Below are 22,195 nucleotides of genomic sequence, written 5' to 3' on the forward strand. Positions count from 1 at the left end.
TCTAGCCCCAGCCAACTAGCCGGACTACCTTCGTCAACTCCAAAACGAGGCTGGAACTCGGCTCACAGGACGCAGCGGGGGGTAATTTAATGTTCATAAATGATATTGCTAATATGGGATGTCATACAGCTTCATGTCAAAAGAGGCGAACTATCCCTTTAAGGTCGAGTGATTGTTGCCAATCCTTTTTGTGTTCTCGAGAAGAAGGATACTTGTTGCTTATGGGGTAGCTGTAGCTCAGGAGGAAGTCACCCACCAATCAGAAGGTTGCTGGTTCTACTTCGGCTTCGGTGCCATATGCCGAAGACACTGAACCCCACGTTGCCTACTGATGCATCCATCGGTGTATGAGTGTGTGTGAATGAGTAGAAAGCACATAGTCATAGATAAGCGAAGACGTGTTGTAAGTGTGGCATACAGAGCCATCAGTGGGTTAAAGGGGAACTCCGGGGCATTTGAAGCGCATTTCCATTGCTAGAGGTTGTCAAATACTGACGGTAGGACACAGACCGGTGCAAATCGGCGCTCCCTGTGTGGCGATTGCGCTGTTTGCGCAGCCTGTCATGCTAACCAAATACGTGGTGGCTAAGGGGCAAGCGCTAAACCTTCCACGTAAAACAACAACTTGCACACTGCAGAAACGTCACACCACTTTATAAACCATCCGACAATAAAGTCACAAGCCTTACCATCAAAACCATATGCATGGTTCATACATTACTGGCATGGGGATGTTACAAAACAACTTTATAAACAGCATGTCACTTACCTCTTGTCCTTAGGCGCGCGCATGTTAAAGCCCAAAACAGTCAATGGACGATAATCCCATATACAAAACAATTATCTTCTCTAGAAAAACATTACAACAATATTACTGGGCATGTATTGTTGTAATGTTTTAAATACTTGAACGCAGTTTTTCTAGAGAAGATAATGATGTAACTATGGGTGCAAGAAAAAAAGAAATAAAAGAAAAGAAACCTTAACTAAGATCAAGGAAGAAGGATTTTTTTGGGTCCTTATATTTCTTCAGTTGGCTAAAAAGTTATGTGTCATGTCATGATGTCCTGAGCAAACCAAATCCAATAACCGCACACATTAAACACATTACAATGGTACCGCATCATAATGCATAAAAGTCTCGGCTTATTTGACACAATTCTTTGACACATCCAGAAAAGTCTGGCTGCAGCATTTTGGATCAACTGAAGGCTTTTCAGAGAATATGTGGGACAGCCCAATAATAAAGAATTACAGTAGTCCAATCTTGAAGTAACAAATGCATGGACTAGTTTTTCTGCATCACTCTGAGACAAGATAGGCAGTCCTAGAAACCTGTTTTATATGCGAGTCAAATGATAAATTCTGGTCAAAAATAACTCCAAGGTTCCTCACTGTAGAACTAGAAGCTAAGGAAATACCATCTAGAGTAACTATATAGCTAGACAATTTCTCCCTGAAGCGCTCAGGTCCAAAGATAACGACTTCAGTTTTGTCTGAATTTAGAAGCAGACAGTTATGAGTCATCCAGGTCTTTATGTCTTTAAGACATGCTTGTAGTCTGACCAACCTATTGGGTTCATCTGGTTTTATAGATAAGTACAGCTGAGTATCATCAGCATAGCAATGGAAATTTATGCCATGCTGTCTAATAATGTTACCTAATGGAAGCGTGTATAAAGTGAAAAGAATCGGTCCAAGCACAAAACCCTGAGGAACTCCATGACTTACTCTGGTGTGTGAGGAAGATTCTTCATTTACAAGAACAAACTGAAATCTATCAGATAAATATGACTTAAACCAGCCTAATGCAGTTCCTTTAATCCCAATAACATGTTCAAGTCTCTGTAATAAGATACTGTGATCGACCGTATCAAATGCAGCACTGAGATCCAACAGGACAAGCACAGACACAAGTCCGCTATCAGAGGCTAAGAGGAGATCATTGGTAACTTTCAGCAGTGCAGTTTCTGTGCTATGATGCACTCTGAATCCTGACTGAAACTCTTCAAACAGATTATTTCTGTGGAAATGATCCCAAAGCTGAGCTGCAACTATTTTTTCAAGAACTTTAGACATAAAAGGGAGATTGGATATAGGTCTATAATGAGCCAATACTTCTGAATCAAGAGTGCACCCAAGAGTGCTTCCAGATAATACTAAATAATGTTCTGAAAAAGCATAAGAAAAAAATTATACTGTATTTTGTCACTATTTTGTTCACTTGTTTTTTCTGTCATAATTAGGACCAAAACCTGACGATACCAAATTTTGTCCCCATGGGTACAAAGTGATTTTTGAGGCTTAAGACTTGATTTAAGGCTTCGAATTAGGTGGTTAAGTTAGGTTTAGGGCTAGGTTAGGGTTAAGGCACTGAGTTTTAATGATAAAAGTTGGGTTTGATTAAGGGCCTCGGGACTGCATTGTGTCAATGGAGAGTCCACACAGGATATCATAGAAAAGAGCTCCTGGCATAGAAATCAGACGTGTTGGTGTGTTTTGAAATATTTTTTAATAAAAGGAACATTTATACACATTTCAAAAACACATTTGTGACACAATATAGGTGCAGAAATCGTGGGATGGGAAACATTTTTGATTGCCTTTCCTGGTGGCCGTGGCTCAGTGGTTAAGGTCGGTCGTCCAATAACCAGAAGGTTGGCGGTTTGATTCCCACTCTCGCCACTCAAAAAGATTGGTGGAACTGATAGCTGGAGGGGTGTCAGTCCACCTCCTTGTCACGGCTGAGGTGCCCTTGAGCAAGGCACCGTACCCCCCATGCTCCCTGGGCGCTTCATGGCTGCCCACCACTCCAGGTTGGCATCTGTCTCTGAGTGTGTGACCATGTGCATGTGTGTGTCAAACAGGTGCCAACCTGGATGGGTTAAAAGCAGAGGACAAATTTTGTGTGTATGCATGTATACATGACAATAAAGTGGATCTTAATCTTAATCTTTTGTACACTATAAGGAAGTGTTGATGTGAACCTATAAACCTAAATGTATTAATCTAAAACTTGTGGAGTGTTTGTCTTCCTAACATAACCAATTTTTTTAAAATAAATTTGACCTAATCAGAATCAGAAATCATTTATGCATGCAAAATCATAATAATAACTATAATAATTTTGGCATGATTCTATGCCAAAAGCTAAGCAGCCACAACTGACAATAAAGTGAAAAGCTGTTGGACAATGATGGGTCAGAGGGCACTCAAACATGGTTCTCCTTCATGACAGTCTGTGGTGGAACATCACCAACAACTCCCTCCTTTCTCCTTATAAACATTTTTGAAGAGGTTATAATTGTGTACTAATGCATATTTGATAGTTTTTAATGTGATGCAGAATATAGGCATGTTACAGTTTGTAAGGGAATAATATTAGCATGTAACCTTTGGAAGCTTTGAAAATGCAATAATTTTACAATTTATGAGCAGGCATGACAGTTTCAACTTTATCCATAACAGAGGCAAGTCAGCATTTTATATTTAAAGACTGACATAAGTATGTGCAAATTTTGTTGAACAGAAATGTTGGTATTTCTAAAAGTTTCAAGTCTTCATTCAGAAACTGCTGCTTTTGGGAAGTTGACAATAATAATTAGCTACTGAGTAGCATTGTAAAGACTGTTTATTGTTTATTGTATTTTTGTACATATTGAGATTTTTCCATATCTTATTCTTATTCATCTTTCTTTTTTCTGTAACGAGGGCACTGCAAAAAAGGAATTTCCCCCAAGGGATTAATAAAGTAATTCTGATTCTGATTCTGATTCTGATGATAATGACAGATTCTGGTGTGAGACTGTGTTAATAATATTGTAAAAATGAGAACCTGACAGCCCACTACTTTCTGAAGAAAGATGGGACATTTGCAGAAATTGAACTCTACCGAAAATTCTTACTAGCCAGGATTATAGGACTTAGGAAGGTAAATTAGCAAATTCCAGAATCAATATGGTGTGCACTCTAGCTAATATCCTTGAATCACTTATTGGTGTGTTATTAAAACATTAGAAAGCAAGACTGCCATAGCCAAAAGCAAAACAGCTTGTATGGTTGATAAATTTGTTTTATGAACTTTCACATGGGTAATGGTAGTCTAAAACATGTTGCTCTCTTTATTAAAATCCCCATTATCTCTTGCCCCATTGGTTGATTAATTTTGATTAAAGGTCCTTTTCCTGAGGAAAATCCATCCTAGAATTGAGTAGATCCTAAGGTCATAGATACGAGTATGTCAGATATGGCCTCACATGATGGGACCACACTTTGTGGGTATCTATGAATTACAGTATATCAACCTCTTAGTAAAAATGAGTAACTGTTGTTCCAATGAACTGTGCAATTGTATATTAGTGTCTCTTTCGGTTTCCCTTCACACTGTTGTTCAAGGATGACGTTACACAATTCTTCTCTGTCAGATATACTGCAAGCAAAGTCAGTGGAGTACAGAAGACTTTTTTAGTCTAAAATGTCACATTTTGATATTAATTTATTGAGTCATAGCTTGTTTGTGTGTTTGTTACAGCAATGGTACACCAGCACTATGAACCTTACAGGAACGTGGTTGACTGACCGTATGGACCTGCAGCTCCATGTTTACCAGCTGAAGATACTCATCAGGATTGTCAAAGTGAGAAATGGTAGCATTTAATTTTGTACCACATATCAAAATGCGAGTAGACAGTTGATATCATTTTCAACTATTATGCCAATGTTTACTAAAATGACTTTTACAACAACTCTTTAAAAATGTAACATTTTACTTCTGTTTCCCATATAATTCACTATTTCTTATTCCTAACAATGAATTTTGTTTCTGCTGTTCAGTGAAAGATCGAATGTGGTGCACTGCCTTTGAATGGTACAGTTCAAACACGGCACCTTCTGTAGCTATGGGGATCTTGTATGTTTCAAATATAAGTACTTTCTGTGTCATGGTGAAACATTAAAAATTGCCATGACGAAGTTTAATAGCTATTGAAAGGGGCGAGCAGGCAGGTAAGTGGAACAGGCTGATGAGAGGGATCCAACCATGGACGGCAATACAGGCATGAGGAAACCAGAACATGGAGAATGGACGAGAGAGACGAGCACTGGAGAAACAAGGCAGGGTTAGAGCTTGGGAAAACTCGCAATGAGAAAACACTGGAGTCGGCCTGATTACCACAAGGGTTGTGAGACAATCTGGTGAAGACTGGTTGCCCCTGTAGCTCTTATAAAGGTGTCCTGATGAGGGCAGATGAGAAGCCAGTGTGAGAGCAGGACCAATCCAGACTCCAACCAGGGCTCCCAGGAAATCTCTTCAGCCCCACCGAAGACTCAGAAACCAAAGCAACAACACAGCCAAGCATGATCGTGACACAATCACATGTAAAATATGTAACTCCCTGTTGCCAGTAGGCAGGAGATAAAAAAAGATATAATATCTACATGTAAATCATTTTAGGAGCTCACTCTCATCAAATGTATGAAGTTTAGAACAGACTGGATGTTTTTGTTGTAAATATAACTACTTCTCAAAAAGCCTTTTCAAGACAACATAAAAATTTTAGGGGGCTGCTGCTTTCATGCCAATAAATGAAAACTCAGACTTTAAATGGCTTTTAATCAAGCATGTCTTCAGACTATTATGACCAATTTTGAGAGGCATATGGAATCGCAAAAATGATTTCTTTGAACCCAAATTATAGACTCTCTGTTGGTTGTAGCCTATGGGTCCAAGAGGATTTTTTTGTGGGGCATGGCAATTTTGATGTATGCAAAATTTCAAGTGTTTTGGGGCATGTTCCGGCCCCCAAAAAGGCAATTTTTTGACCCGAAAAAAGCAAACAAAAGCATTTCAATAGGCCTTTGCACCACCTTCAGTGCTCACGATCTTGGTGCTTGAGCCTAGGGTAATCATAAAAGCTTTGTGTTACAAACTGAAACTGTGTTATAAGGGTACTGCACCCCTTTATTAATTAACCCAGAGACCCCCAGGAGCTCTTAGAGGTGTACCCTGCCCCGTTGTCATATGCTTCTACCTGTGAGATGCTACCTGTGTATGAGTGCTGTTGCAGACGTTAAATAAAGTCTGTTTTGAATACGTCGAGAGACTGGAACACTTTTTCCTGGCGAATGACATTACAGAAGTAGAGAAGAAACGCGCCATCCTCTTCAGTGTGGCGGAGCTGAGGAAGCATCGGCACGATGGACTACAAGACGTCACAGACACACACTGTGAGTACCGATGCTTCTATAGTAATGGAGTGCAAAAACTTCTTTGCATGCTTCAAGTCACGTGACCAGTAAACGGCAACAGTTCCTAGTGAAGAGGCAGATCAACAAGAGGATGCACTCACTGTAACTTGAGGTGCAGACAATATTCAAGACTGTGAACACCAGGATGGCAGCAGGACTCACAGCAATGTGAATTTGGAGCGGCCCCGGATGACATCCTGCGCGACAGGTCTGTGGCGACGGCATGCAGCGCTGGTTCAAGCACGTTCAAGAAGGCGCAAGAGCTTGCACAGACAATGGAAACAGTGGCGAATAATACTAAAGACATTCAACAAGCTAACGGTGTACAGCCACGTACCGTTCATCGTATGTTCAAGGAGAAGACAGGCAAGCCATCAAAGACGGTTTAATGTTACTGGCGTGGAAGAGCACATTTTGCTAATGACTGTGGCTTTAAAGACGCTGTATGTCATTACTGTAAGAAAAAGGGTCACATTGCAAAAAAAGTGCAGAGCTGTTAAAAATAAACAGAAAAAGGAGTTTGGGAAGTCAAAGCCCAAAATGAACACAAATCACCTGCAGAGTGAGGAGGCTGAAGAGCAGGTTTCCTTTGACATGTTCACCTCAGTGAGCCCCGGACCGAACCCATCACCGCAACATTGCAGATGAATAGAAAGGAGCTGGAAATGGAGGTGGACACGGGTGCCTCGGGATCAGTGATAAGTCAAGCTACAGACCTCAACTTGTGGCGCTAGGAGGAGGCGCCTGCACTCAAAGAGACTAATGTCAGACTGAATTCCACTTCTTGGAGCTATAGAAGTCAACGTTGTGTACCAAGGAAAGGAGGCTGGCTGGCTTTCTTTCTTTCTTTATTCATCACCGAAGGGAAATTAGGTCATCACAGCAGTCCGAATACAGTAAAATACGATATAATAAATTACAGAGGAAGATAAAAATAAAAACACAAAATAGGACAAATAATATACTATGAATATGTAAACAGAATGTTAAAAAAAGATAAGAATATTGTATAAATATGATATATAGTATCAATATGGTTTATATTAGCACATATGATATGAAGTAAATGTTCCAGTATTAGGAGTGGAGTATTGAGCTACAGAGTGCAGAAGGTGACAGGTAGATTTAGTCTTGTTCTGTAATAGAGGCTCTGACAGAGGTAGATGAGTTGTAAAGTCTGATTGCTGTTGGGAGGAACATTTTCCTTTATCGTTCCTGAGAGCAGCGGGTTGAATGAGTCTGTTGCTGCAGCTGCTCCTTAGTTTGTCCAGTGTTTTGTGGAGGGGGTGAGAGGGATTCCCAGCAGCTTTGCCAGCATCCTGTCCTTCACCACCTCCTCCAGGGAGATAAGCTTAGAGCCAACAACAGACTCTGCTTTCCTGATCAGTTTGTTCAGTCTGTTGGTGTCCTTTGCCTTGATGCCATGACCCCAGGACAGCGCAGCAAAGAAGATGGTGCTCGCCACAACAGACTGATAAAACATCTGCAGCATCTTGTTGCAGATGTTAAAGGACCCGAGCCTCCTCAGGAAGTAAAGCCGGCTCAGGCCCTTCTTGTAAATGGCCTCCGTATTAGTGGACCAGTCCAGTTTATTGTTCAGTGTGACAACTAGGTACCTGTATGCTGCTACCATCTCCACATCCGTCCCACCAAATGGAGACAGGAGAGGGCAGGGGCTTGTTATTCCTGATGTCCACTACTGTCTCCTTCGTCTTCGCCACGTTCAGCTGCAGGTGGTTCTCCCCACACCACTCCACAAAGCGGTCGACCAGGTCCCTGTACAGCCTCCCTCCCGCCCTTAAGACACCCGACAATGGCCGTGTCATCAGGGAATTTCTGCACATGACACGACTCAGTGCAGTACCTAAAGTCAGCAGTGTATGTGGTGAAGAGGATGGGGGGCAGCACAGTTGGGGAGCCCCGATGTTACTAATCAGATGATCGGACACACAGTTCCACAACGGTCTGCCTGTCAGATAGTCATAGACCCAAGTGACGAGGGGAGCACCCACCCGTGTGTTCTCCAGTTTGGCCTTCAGCAGGCTGGGCTGGATGGTGTTGGAAAAGTCGAAGAACATGATCTTGGTCTCTACAGGGAGGAGTAGGCCTTCTGCAGCAGGTGGATGATTGCATCATCAACCACAACGTGGGGCTGATATTCAAACTGCAGGGGGTCTTGTGATGGGCACACCAGTGGTCTGAGGTGTGCCAGGACCAGTCTCTCCATGACCTTCATAATGTGAGAGGTGCCACAGGCCTGTAATCCTCCGGTGCAGCAGGACGTCCTTTTTTGGGCCCTGGGACCAGGCAGGATGTTTTCCAGAGCACTGCCACTCTGAAGGTGTAGGCTCAGGTTGAAGAGATGCCGGAGAACTCCGCAGAGCTGGCTGGAAAATGCCTTCAACACGCAAGGGCTGATGTGGTCCGGTCCAACAGCTTTCCTCCGTTTGAACCTCTCCAGCTCTATCCTCACCTGGCTGGCTGTGATGTGGAGTCCAGGCTGGGAGGCAGGGTCTGAAGCTTAATTTATACCTCTTTTAACTGCCCTTGCCCTTGCGTTAATGGCTCGAGACGTTTATGCTTCATTTTGCTTTGTCGGCGGTTGAGTGTGCTGCGTGGCGATTCACCGCCAGGACAGTAGGTGGAGTAGCGGGTTTTTTCAATGACGACCTTAGAGAAGCCTAATACGATGAAAGGAAATTCACCGTCAGGACAGTACCTGCGGACCTCTTTGGCAAGTCTCTCTTCGAGTGGATTCATGCTTCTTCTTCTTCTTCTTCTTCTTCGCTTTCTACCTTGAAGTTTGAAAACAGCGGTCTTTTATTAGGGGATGAAACCGGAAGATGAACACGCCGTCGGATGTGATGTAGATAGTGGCTTGCGCTCGCGTCTTGCGTGAAGTTTAGAAAATTGAGGTGACACACGCAAGCACGCAAGGGGGGGCTTGCAACCGCGCAAGGGCTTGCGTTGCGTCTTGCGTCACCGACCATAAATTGACTTTGAGGTGAATGTCATCAGTGGGTTGGAGGGTGGTGCTGACGAGGGTGGTGCAGAGAGGTGTCTGCTGCAGGAGGTGGAGGGGGATGTGATGATGTCCTGGGGTGGGAGGTGTGAAAAAGTCCATGTTTAATGTCAGTGGGGGGGTGGGGCAGGCGGTGGTGGAGGGAAGTGGGGGGCTGTTGCTCGAAGAAGCAGTAGAGGGGCCGCCAGGGGTGAGGGGGTTGGAGTTGAACCTATTGAAAAACTGGTTCAACTGGTTCGTTGTCATGTCGTTCATTCCCCTCAGCTGCCCCCCCCCCCTCTCCTCTGGAAGCCGGTGATCTCTCCAATCCCACATCCCTGTAGTTGTCCTTGCTCTCCCTGATGCTTCTCTTAAGCTCCCTTTGTATTCGTTTGAGTTCTGCTCAGTCCCCTGATCTAAAGGCCCTCTTCTTCTCTTTGAGAAGGGCCTTAAGGTTCACTGGTTTGTTGTTAGGGTAGCAGCAAACCTCTTTAGCGAGGATGGTGTTGTCAATGCAGAACCCAATGTACTCAGAGACACAGTCAGTCAGGCCGTCAATGTCCTCACCATGTGGCTCATACGGAGCATCCCAGTCTGTGGCCTCCAGTGCTCCATGTTTCCATGGCCTCAGGAGACTATTTCCTCACTGTCCTCACTGTGACTGGGTACTGCTGAACCACAGGCTTGTAAAATGGTGAGAGCAGGACTAGCTTGTGGTCTGAGCTGCCCAGTGGTGGCAGGGCAGTGGAGCTGGAGTCTTTAACATTTGTGTACAGCAGGTCCAAAGTTTTATTTTCACTGGTTGCCCATTTGACAAACTGGTTGGGAATGTGGATGAGAGGGAAACATGGTTAAAGTCACCTGTGATGACAATGAAGGCCCCCAGGGTGTTTAGTTTGTAGTCCTGCAGTCACAGTGTGGATGACGTCACACGCTGCTTCTTCGTTCCCAGACGGAGGAATGTAACAGTGATGGTGATAACACTGGTAAACTCCCTCGGCAAATAATATGGACGAAGTCCATATCACGATGGACTACAAGACGTCACAGACACACACTGTGAGTGCCGATGCTTCTATAGTAATGGAGCGCAACAACTTCTTTGCATGCTTCAAGTCATGTGACCAGTAAACGGCAACAGTTCCTAGTGAAGAGGCAGATCGACAAGAGGATGCACTCACTGTAACTTGAGGTGCAGACAATATTCAAGACTATGAACACCAGGATGGCTGCAGGACCTGACGGCATCAGTGGGCATGTCCTGAAAGCCTGTGCTGAACAGCAAGCACTGGTGTTTACAGACATTTTCAACCTCTCTCTCAGGCAGTGTGTTGTTCCAACATGTCTTAGGAAGTCTTTTGTAGTGCCTTTCCGAAGGCCATCTTGGCCGAGCAGGTTTAATGACGATCCCCCCCCCAGCCCTGACACCTGTGGTAAGGAAATGTTTTGATAGATTGAATCAAAACTTTCACCACCTCTTTCCTACCTGCCACCCTGGATCCACTACAGTTTACAATAAATTCAATTCAATTCATTTTTATTTATATAGCGCCAAATACAACAAATGTCATCTCAAGGCACTTAGATAATAAAGTCCAATTCAAGCCAATTGGAATTCAATTAATTGTAATCATAATTATTCATAAAATAAGAACACTAGTGCTCAGGAAGATCAACAGACAACACCATCGCACTCTTACTCCATAAAAGTCTTTCAACCTGGACTATAGGAAGGGGAACTATGTGAGGACCCTGGTTGTGTATTACAGCTCAGCTTTTAACACTATAGTGCCCTCAAAGCTGGTACAACCTGGGACTGGACATCACTGTATGCAGGTGGGTCCACAACTTACTGACTGGCAGAGAACAGGTGTCTGTGTGGGCACACATCATCCCCTCTCACACATACCTACATGACATCTTCATCTAACGATGCAGGTCACGGGCTGTGAGGATCCTAAACCGCCAAGTCACCCTGGACACTTCCTCTTCTTGTTGCTGCCATCAAGCCAATATAACATCTGCCTGAAAGCAAAGGCTGAATGAAGAAGAGTTTCTTTCCATAAACCATTCATCTGTTGAACTCTGGACTGTAAATAACGGATTATTTAAAAAAAACAAAAAACTGAACTACACCTGTGGGAGTTGCACCTTTGTCTTAATTCACATTTTTTCTTTTCAAATGCACATTTTTTTCTCTTTCTTGTAAATGCATATATTTTCATGAATGCATGTTTTCTAATATATTTCTTATGTATATTTCTTTTCCTGATTAAATTGAAATCAGTTTATTTATATAGCGTCAAATTACAACAAATGTCATCTCAAGGCACTTAAGTAATTTAGTCCAATTCAAGCCGATTGAAGTTCAATTCCTTGAAATCATAATTAATTTCAAAATAATCCAATTCATTCTGGTTGTCTAGATGGTGTCCAGCAAACAACGTGGGCTACATAGATAATTGGCAATCTTTCTGGAGAAAACCTGGTCTGATGAGGAGAGATGGCATCCATCCCACTTTGGAAGGAGCAGCTCTCATTTCTAGAAATATGGATGAATTTATTTGCCACCCTAAAACATGACAACCCAGGGCTCAGACCAGGATGCAGAGTTGTAGTCTTACACACTTCTCTGCAGCTTCCCACCTGCTGCTACCCACCCAATCGATTAACACAAAAGGAGCAAATCCTCTTGTGCAAAAAGAAATTATTAAAACAAAAACTTTAACTGAACAAAAACATCAAACTATTAAATGTGGTTTGCTGAATATCAGATCTCTCCTTTCGAAGTCTCTGTTAGTGAATGAGTTGATTTGTGATCATCATATTGATATATTTTGTCTTACAGAAACCTGGCTGCAGCAGGAGGATCATGTTAGCATTAATGAAGCAACTCCCTCTGACTGTTTAAATGTTCACGTTCCTCGAACCACAGGCAGAGGAGGAGGAGTGGCAGCTATTTTCAGATCAGGGTTACTCATCAGTCCCAGACCCAAGATTAGTTTGAGCTCTTTTGAATCTCTGATTCTCAGTTTTTCCCAAAGTGGAAATCCCAGAAACCTCTTGTGTTTGTTGTTGTGTATCGTCCACCTGGCCCTTATTCTGAGTTTCTGTCTGAATTCTCAGAGTTTTTATCCCAGTTAGTGCTGAGTACAGATAAAGTCATTGTAGTGGGTGACTTTAATATTCATGTAGATGTTGAAAATGACTGCCTGAATATGAACTTTAATTCTATATTAGACTCTATTGGATTTTCTCAGAGTATTCACAGACCGACTCACTGCCTTAATCACACCCTTGATCTTGTTCTGACTTATGGCATTGAGAGTGAACAGTTAACAGTGTTCCCTCATAACCCTGTCTTATCTGACCATTTTCTGATAACCTTTGAGTTTACATTACTTGACTATACAGTTTCTGAGAAGAAATTTACATATAGAAGGTGTCTATCAGAGGATGCTGTAACCAGATTTAAAGAATTAATTCCATCATCCTTTTCTTCACTGCCATGTGCAGATATGACAGAGGACGACTACATAAACTTTACTCCAGCAGCACTTGACTCTCTTGTTGACAGCACTATAGTTTCAATGCGTACAGCACTGGACAATGTTGCCCCTCTGAAAAGGAAGGTAATCAGTCAGAAGAGGTTGGCTCCTTGGTATAATTCACAGCTGCGTGCTTTAAAGCAGACTGCAAGAAAGCTGGAGAGACAGTGGCGTTCCTCTAATTTAGAAGAGTCTCAATTAGTCTGGAAAGATAGTTTAATAACGTATAAGAAAGCCCTTCGTAAAGCTAGAACTGCTTATTATTCATCATTGATAGATGAGAATAAGAATAATCCCAGGTTTCTTTTCAGCACTGTAGCCAGTCTGACTAAGAGTCCGAGCTCTGCTGAGCCAGTTATTCCTTTAACTCTCAGCAGTGATGATTTCATGAGCTTCTTTATTAATAAAATTGTTTCTATCAGAGAGAAGATTGATGGAGTCCTTCCCACTATTATCAGTGATGTATCATCAAGTACAGCAGCTTTAGAAGTATCTTTAGAACCTGATTTGTATTTAGACGGCTTCTGCCCAGTTGATCTCTCTGAACTAACAACAGCAATAGTCTCTTCTAAACCATCAACTTGTGTTTTAGACCCAATCCCAACCAGACTGTTCAAGGAGGTTTTCCCATTAATTGACACTTCCATATTGGATTTGATCAATCTGTCTTTGTTGACAGGATATGTACCTCAGACTTTTAAGGTTGCTGTAATTAAACCTTTACTTAAAAAACCTACTCTTGATTCAGAAGTGTTGGCTCATTATAGACCTATATCCAATCTCCCTTTTATGTCTAAAGTTCTTGAAAAAATAGTTGCAGCTCAGCTTTGTGATCATTTACACAGAAATAATTTGTTTGAAGAGTTTCAGTCAGGATTCAGAGTGCATCATAGCACAGAAACTGCACTGCTGAAAGTTACCAATGATCTCCTCTTAGCCTCTGATAGCGGACTTGTGTCTGTGCTTGTCCTGTTGGATCTCAGTGCTGCATTTGATACGGTCGATCACAGTATCTTATTACACAGACTTGAACATGTTATTGGGATTAAAGGAACTGCATTAGGCTGGTTTAAATCATATTTATCTGATAGATTTCAGTTTGTTCTTGTAAATGAAGAATCTTCCTCACACACCAGAGTAAGTCATGGAGTTCCTCAGGGTTCTGTGCTTGGACCGATTCTTTTCACTTTATACATGCTTCCATTAGGTAACATTATTAGACAGCATGGCATAAATTTCCATTGCTATGCTGATGATACTCAGCTGTACTTATCTATAAAACCAGATGAAACCAATAGGTTGGTCAGACTACAAGCATGTCTTAAAGACATAAAGACCTGGATGACTCAGAACTGTCTGCTGCTAAATTCAGACAAAACTGAAGTCGTTATCTTTGGACCTGAGCGTTTCAGGGAGAAATTGTCTAGCTATATAGTTACTCTAGATGGTATTTCCTTGGCTTCTAGTTCTACAGTGAGGAACCTTGGAGTTATTTTTGACCAGAACTTATCATTTGACTCGCATATAAAACAGGTTTCTAGGACTGCCTTCTTTCACCTTCGTAATATTGTTAAAATCAGGAACATCTTGTCTCAGAGTGATGCAGAAAAACTAATTCATGCATTTGTTACTTCAAGATTGGACTACTGTAATTCTTTATTATTGGGCTGTCCTACATATTCTCTGAAAAGCCTTCAGTTGATCCAAAATGCTGCAGCCAGAGTTCTGATGAGAACTAACAGGAGAGATCATATTTCTCCAGTTTTAGCTTCTCTTCATTGGCTCCCTGTTAAATTCAGAATAGAATTTAAGATTCTTCTCCTTACATATAAAACTCTTAATGACCGAGCTCCATCATATCTTAAAGATCTCATTGTAAGATATTTTCCTAACAGAGCACTTCGCTCCCAAACTGCAGGTTTACTTGAGGTTCCCAGAGTTTCTAAAAGTAGAATGGGAGGCAGAGCCTTCAGTTATCAGGCCCCTCAATTGTGGAATAAGCTGCCAGTAAATGTCCGGGAAGCAGACACCCTTTCCACTTTTAAGACCAGGCTTAAAACTTTCCTTTTTTATAAAGCTTATAGTTAGGTATGTTGAATCTGATAGTGTGTCTGCTAGTGTGTCTTGTTCTGCCTCCACCTCTGGCACCCTCTATACTTTCATTACCCCCTACCCGAACCAGGGTTTGCATCCCCACCCCGCTGTGACTGGTGTGCAGTTGGTGAGAGGCTGAGGTAGCTTGTGGCTGTAAAAAGATGGTTGTTGTGGTGTGAGGAGCAGATCTATATAGGGAGTATAGGGAATGACTCACTGAGTCTGGTCCTTTACTTTATTTTATTATTTATTTTTTCGTTAGCACAAGTTTCTTGTGTTTACCTTGAATAGGGATGGCTCATGTGATCCTGAAACATCCCATAGTTAAGCTGCTATAGGCCTAGACTGCTGGGGGGCCTCATCTGACACACCTTTCCTCACTTTACTCTCTTTATGTATATGTGATATTATTGTGGTCATTAACTCGTGTTTCCCTGTTCCAACAGATATCCTTTGAATGGTGTTACAGTGCCGCCGTCGCGGTGGCCCCCTGCCCCCCTCCCCATTCCCCCCCCCCTTCCCCCCCCCTTTTTCTGTCTTCTCAAACCCCAGCTGGTCGAGGCGGATGGCCACCCTTCCTGAGTCTGGTTCTGCCAGAGGTTTCTTCCTGTTAAAAGGGAGTCGTTTCTCTCCACAGTCGCCTCAGGCACGCCGCTCAGGCCGGGAGATTGGACCGAAAAACAAAAAGTTTTCAGTGCAATCTGTTGGTTTTCTTAGCTAGGAAATTGTTTTTGAATTGGCTCTATATGAACGAATTGGATTATTTTATGAATTATGATTATTATTAATTAATTGAATTCCAATTGGCTTGAATTGGACTTACTATCTAAGTGCCTTGAGATGACATTTGTTGTATTTGGCGCTATATAAATAAAAATGAATTGAATTGAATTGAATTGAATATAGAGCCAATTCAAAAACGATTTCCTAGCTAAGGAAACCAACAGATTGCACCGAAACTTGTCTTTAGTCCAATCTCCCGTCCTGAGCGTGCCTGAGGCGACTGTGGAGAGAAACGACTCCCTTTGAACAGGAAGAAACCTCTGGCAGAACCAGAACCAGGAAGGGTGGCCATCCGCCTCCACCAGCTGGGGTTTGAGAAGACAGATAAGAGGGGACAACAAACACTGTAACACCATTCAAAGGATATCTGTTGGAACAGGGAAACACGAGTTAATGACCACAATAATGTCACACATGATATGATGGAGCTCAGTCATTAAGAGCTTTATATGTAAGGAGAAGAATCTTAAATTCTATTCTGAATTTAACAGGGAGCCAATGAAGAGAAGCTAAAACTGGAGAAATATGATCTCTCCTGCTAGTTCTCATCAGAACTCTGGCTGCAGCATTTTGGATCAGCTGGAGGCTTTTCAGAGAATATGTGGGACAGCCCAATAATAAAGAAATGGAGCATCGCGTTAGTTCTGGCAGACCACGTAGTCAACGCGCCCTTGCCTATTGACTGACGCCGACCCAACCCCTATGGCTCCTCAACCAGCTGCGCTCAATGGGTAATCAGCTCCTGCTCGCAATTGGATGCTGGCATTTGGGGCACTTCATTTAAACTTGGTTTGCTGTCACTGGTTTTTTTTGCTTTCTGCTTGCAGCCTTCCACAGCAGCTCCCCACGTAGGGGCAAAAAGTTTTGCTTCTGCTTACAAGACGTAGCTCCGATTAGCATACGCGCCGATGCTAGTATTATTATTGTGCTGCTTACCCTGTCGTCCGGCATGGATCCCCGCTGCCGGCGGAGTCGGAGATTCGGCTGAGATGGACGCGTGGAGGACATCAGCCAAGCCAAGACGCGACACCGGGCGAGCTGTCACAGCGCGCCGCGGTCAGAGTCAAGGTAGGCCTTGGCGGGCTCCTGTACGTGGCAGGGCTTGCCGCGGTTAGACACGCGGCTTATTTTACACCGATTTACATGATTTTGCGTGACTATTGGTCTGTGGATCCTCGCGGTGATGCTCTAAGGTGGAGCGCGCGCCTCAGGCGCTACACGCTGTTGATTGGTATTGTCTGCATTACAGTCTGATGGGTGCGGCGCCACCTGTCATGTCGGGGTGTGAGTGCTTGTGCCTGTGGATACAGTGGGAGGTGATGTGAGTCAGAGGATTAACAACTATTGCCTTTTCTCGGTCAATGTTGGAAACATTGTTTGGACTAGTTCCTCCTCTCAGTGCTAGCTACAGCATTGCTCGTTTATCCACCAGCAAACAAGTCTATTTTATTTTTATTTTTTCCCACCGTATTGAATGCAAAGCTGCCAGGTATAGTGAAGTGAGTGCTTTTTATAGTAAAATCAGAGATTCATTGACAAGTTTTCAGGGTTTCGCTGTGAACTCAGTGGAGGGAGAATCAATTCTGTGCATGGAGAATGCAAAGTCAGAGCTGTTCTGCTGCTAAAATGACCACGGTGTCATGAAATGACTCCCATGCCAATGGATGAATACAAAAGCATTTTGTGAATGAAGCCCAACTGTGGCTGTGGTCGAATTGATCTCATCATGTAGATCCACTAAGATTATTATTGCTCATGTATGTTCTGCTTGTATTAATTCGGCTCATTGTTGATAGGCCCCGAACGGTTTGATCCTGAAGAGAGAACGTCAGGATGCTACCCTGTTTGATATAGAAATGCACTTCGTCGTATAACAACCTCCACAGACCTACAGTGAACTTCACTACTTAGCTGCATTTTTGCTTAACAAAAGCAACAGTAAGAGGCTGATTAGCTAGGCTATCGTTAAACTACGGAGCCTAAGTGTACTTGGCTGACTGAACTACCTTTGAATATTTATTCAACTGGTAAATGAGCTCTGGGAATTATAAATTTTAAACAGTGGAGGTCTCTACAGACGCTCATATAGAGCGATTTAAAGAGACTTGTCCAGTAATACACAGCTATTGCCTCTAACGGGAATCCTTTATTTAACGCTCTATAACTGACAAAGAGAGAGCTAGTCTTATGCTCTATTAAGCCAGTCCTCTAAGCTACAAATAACACCATATCATAAGGATACATACTGCTCTCCTGAGCACTGCTGTGTGAGCTGCGATGCTCGTATACTAAGAGAATCATACGTACTGGCCAACTGGCTTTGTGCTTCCCGTCCAAACAATCCCTGCCATCCTCACTCGTTTCTTTGGGGCCATTTAGGGGACAATTTCAAGCACAATGCGTCCAACAGTTTTTGTGTTTAAAGGCTTGAGCATAAACACAAGATGGCACTTGAGATCAGTGATGCACTCGATGATTTAAAGGATCTGACATCTGTAGCAGTTCTACAGCATATGTTGTGATGCTTTGTGGACAAGCGTCCGGCCACTTCGTGTAACACCAGCCTGTTTGTGATTGGCTCTTGCACAGCAAATGGCATGCTAATTTGCATGACATCAAAACATTTCAACCATCGTCCCCACGGTTGATGTCACAACTAATCCCTTCAGGAGGAGCGTTGTCCTTTTTCCTTCTGTTGAGAAGCAGCCTGTAAAAGCTGATTTCAGCTGTGAACTGATAAAAGAGCAAACTGTCCAGTTAAGTACTGGTGCAGGATGAACCTCTGAGGAAACGCATGTTGCAGGAAACACTGGAGGCTTTTCTTTCTTCCCTTTAGTTTCTTGCTTGCAAATACTGAGTGTTGCTTTCTGGCTATTTGTATACGACTTATGCATGTGATGTGCTCGTGTTAGGAAGCACTTGCCTCTTCTCATTTTGTGTCATTTTGGAGGCTGCTGGTCTTCTTGGAAGTTTGAAAATAAATGGCATCCTGTTTCTCTGCTTACTCAAGCCATTGTGATGCCCTGTTGATGCCAAGTTGCCATGCTACGTGTCATCTTGCACAGCTACATTTTCAGTATTATTTTTTACTTAAACCTGCTATAAGCTGATGTTTCAGCTAGCTGGAGTTTGTGCTGTTGGGAAGGTAGTTTTCAATGGGTCATTGAAAGATTTTTCCACTTAGAATAGCTGCCTACTGGAGTAAAAAAATAAAAAAAAAAATAAAAAATTGTTTTATTGTGCAGCTGTGCCTCTGTTTAAATAAAACAAGAGCCACTGGTAGGGCTTAACTTTGCATGAAAGATGCTGATTTAAGATCGGAAATAAATTTGGGATGAAGTCAAATCATTAAAACCGCTCCCGGAATTGATGGCACGAACAGCAATGACAGAGGTCATTTGTGTTATGCTTATGGCTTTTAATTGTGTGGATAGCAAATATGCAAGCTCACGGTGACTTTAACTTCCTAGGTGGTCAGGTGAAGTGTGTTAAGGCTCTGCTTGCTTGGATGTTGCTTTGCTTTGCTTGGGTGTTTTGCTTTGATTGGATGTTTTGCTTTGCTTGGATCTCGTTTTGCTGTTCTTGGATCGGATCTTGCTCTGCTTTGCTTGGATCTTGCTTTGCTTGGATCTTGTTTTGCTGTCTTGGATCGGATCTTGCTCTGCTTTGCTTGGATGTTGCTCTGCTTGGATGTTACTCTGCTCTGCTTGGATGTGCTCTGCTCTGCTTGGATCCTGTTCTGCTTGCTTGGATCCTGTTCTGCTTGCTTGGATCTTGCTCTGCTCTGCTTGGATCTTGCTGCTTTGCTTGGATCTTGCTCTGCTTTGCCCTGCCGCAAAGCGCTGTCGCTGCTGTGGAGACCGGATATATTTTTATGGTGTACCTAAGTGGTTGAGTTCAATGCCTGCCCCAAATAAATTCTCGCATCACATTTCAGTCTGTGTTAATGTGGGCCTACGGCAGTTCCACCTTTTAACGTCAAGCCTAGTCGCGGTTTAATAATTATTTTTGTAATACTACTAATCATAATGGTGACACACGTTGGTAGCTAATAAATCGTTGGGGGGGTAGGATACCCCGGTTCCAACTTATCAATTGGCTGGCTGCGTTCCGGTATGGTCTGTTGGGGGGTTTGTTGCCTTTACAGCAAATGGAAGGCACTCCACCTGAGGATGCTGCTGTTCCCTGTCTTGGCTTCCATGGAGCTCATGGAAAAGTCGGGAACTTCCTCCGAACAGAGCCATACCGCCAAACACAAATTGCATGCATTCAGAATAAGCTTCTGAAATTCATCTCTGTTTCTCGTCTCGTTTTGACGAGAGTGGTTCTGACAGAAATGGAGCATCGCGTTAGTTCTGGCAGACCACGTAGTCAACGCCCCCTTGCCTATTGGCTGACGCCGACCCAACCCCTATGGCTCCTCAACCAGCTGCGCTCAATGGGTAATCAGCTCCTGCTCGCAATTGGATGCTGGCATTTGGGGCACTTCATTTAAACTTGGTTTGCTGTCACTGTTTTTTTTGCTTTCTGCTTTCACCCACCACCTCCCCTGCTCCACCGATTTTTCATTGCCAACAATGTCATACTGTTGTTCATTGTTGCTTGCTCTGTTCTAGGGGGTTTGTTGCCTTTACAGCAAATGGAAGGCACTCCACCTGAGGATGCTGCTGTTCCCTGTCTGGCTTCCATGGAGCTCATGGAAAAGTCGGGAACTTCCTCCGAACAGAGCCATACCGCCAAACACAAATTGTATGCATTCAGAATAAGCTTCTGAAATTCATCTCTGTTTCTCGTCTCATTTTGACGAGAGTGGTTCTGACAGAATTACAGTAGTCCAATCTTGAAGTAACAAATGCATGGAGCAGTTTTTTTGCATCACTCTGAGACAAGATGTTCCTGATTTTAACAATATTACAAAGATGAAAGAAGGCAGTCCTAGAAACCTGTTTTATATGCGAGTCAAATGATAAATTCTGGTCAAAAATAACTCCAAGGTTCCTCACTGTAGTACGAGAAGCCAAGGAAATACCATCTAGAGTAACTATATAGCTAGACAATCTCTCCCTGAAGCGCTCAGGTCCAAAGATAACGACTTCAGTTTGTCTGAATTTAGAAGCAGACAGTTCTGAGTCATCCAGGTCTTTATGTCTTTAAGACATGCTTGTAGTCTGACCAACCTATTGGGTTCATCTGGTTTTATAGATAAGTACAGCTGAGTATCATCAGCATAGCAATGGAAATTTATGCCATGCTGTCTAATAATGTTACCTAATGGAAGCGTGTATAAAGTGAAAAGAATTGGTCCAAGCACAAAACCCTGAGGAACTCCATGACTTACTCTGCTGTGTGAGGAAGATTCTTCATTTACAAGAACAAACTGAAATCTATCAGATAAATATGACTTAAACCAGCCTAATGCAGTTCCTTTAATCCCAATAACATGTTCAAGTCTCTGTAATAAGATACTGTGATCGACCGTATCAAATGCAGCACTGAGATCCAACAGGACAAGCACAGACACAAGTCCGCTATCAGAGGCTAAGAGGAGATCATTGGTAACTTTCAGCAGTGCAGTTTCTGTGCTATGATGCACTCTGAATCCTGACTGAAACTCTTCAAACAGATTATTTCTGTGGAAATGATCACAAAGCTGAGCTGCAACTATTGTTTCAACATAAAAGGGAGATTGGATATAGGTCTATAATGAGCTAACACCTCTGAATCAAGAGTAGGTTTTTCTAAGTAAAGTTTTAATTACAGCAACCTTAAAAGGCTGAGGTACATATCCTGTCAACAAAGACAGATTGATCAAATCCAATATGGAAGTGTCAATTAATGGGAAAACCTCCTTGAACAGTCTGGTTGGGATTGGGTCTAAAACACAAGTTGATGGTTTAAAAGAGACTATTGCTGTTGTTAGTTCAGAGAGATCAACTGGGCAGAAGCCGTCTAAATACAAATCAGGTTCTAAAGATACTTCTAAAGCTGCTGTACTTGATGATACATCACTGATAATAGTGGGAAGGACTCCATTAATCTTCTCTCAGATAGAAACAATTTTATTGATAAAGAAGCTCATGAAATCATCACTGCTGAGAGTTAAAGGAATACCTGGCTCAGCATAGCTCGGACTCTTTGTCAGACTGGCTACAGTGCTGAAGAGAAACCTGGGATTGTTCTTATTCTCTTCTATCAATGATGAATAATAAGCAGTTCTAGCTTTACGAAGGGCTTTCTTATACCTTATTAAACTATCTTTCCAGACTACTTGAGACTCTTCTAAATTAGAGGAACGCCACTGTCTCTCCAGCTTTCTTGCAGCCTGCTTTAAAGCACGCAGCTGTGAATTATACCAAGGAGCCAACGTCTTCTGACTGATTACCTTCCTTTTCAGAGGGGCAACATTGTCCAGTGCTGTACGCATTGAAACTATAGTGCTGTCAACAAGAGAGTCAAGTGTTGCTGGAGTAAAGTTTAGGTAGTCGTCCTCTGTCATATCTGCACATGGCAGTGAAGAAAAGGA

At 42.7% G+C, this 22,195-nt stretch overlaps 1 protein-coding gene across 3 annotated transcripts in view; it reads left to right on the forward strand.

Moving 5' to 3' along the window:
- The window catches only part of LOC142377607 (calcium-dependent secretion activator 1-like), a 452,862-nt gene that overhangs the window by 426,437 nt on the left and 4,230 nt on the right, over positions 1 to 22,195 (forward strand). For all 3 annotated transcript variants that reach the window (XM_075461876.1, XM_075461875.1, XM_075461877.1), the window contains one exon: positions 4,532 to 4,636. In XM_075461876.1, coding sequence (XP_075317991.1) covers positions 4,532 to 4,636 — 105 coding nt within the window. The remainder of the gene's footprint in view (positions 1 to 4,531; positions 4,637 to 22,195) is intronic.

This window comes from Odontesthes bonariensis, chromosome 3 (genome assembly GCF_027942865.1).
Source record: "Odontesthes bonariensis isolate fOdoBon6 chromosome 3, fOdoBon6.hap1, whole genome shotgun sequence".
NCBI classification, from domain to species: domain Eukaryota; kingdom Metazoa; phylum Chordata; class Actinopteri; order Atheriniformes; family Atherinopsidae; genus Odontesthes; species Odontesthes bonariensis.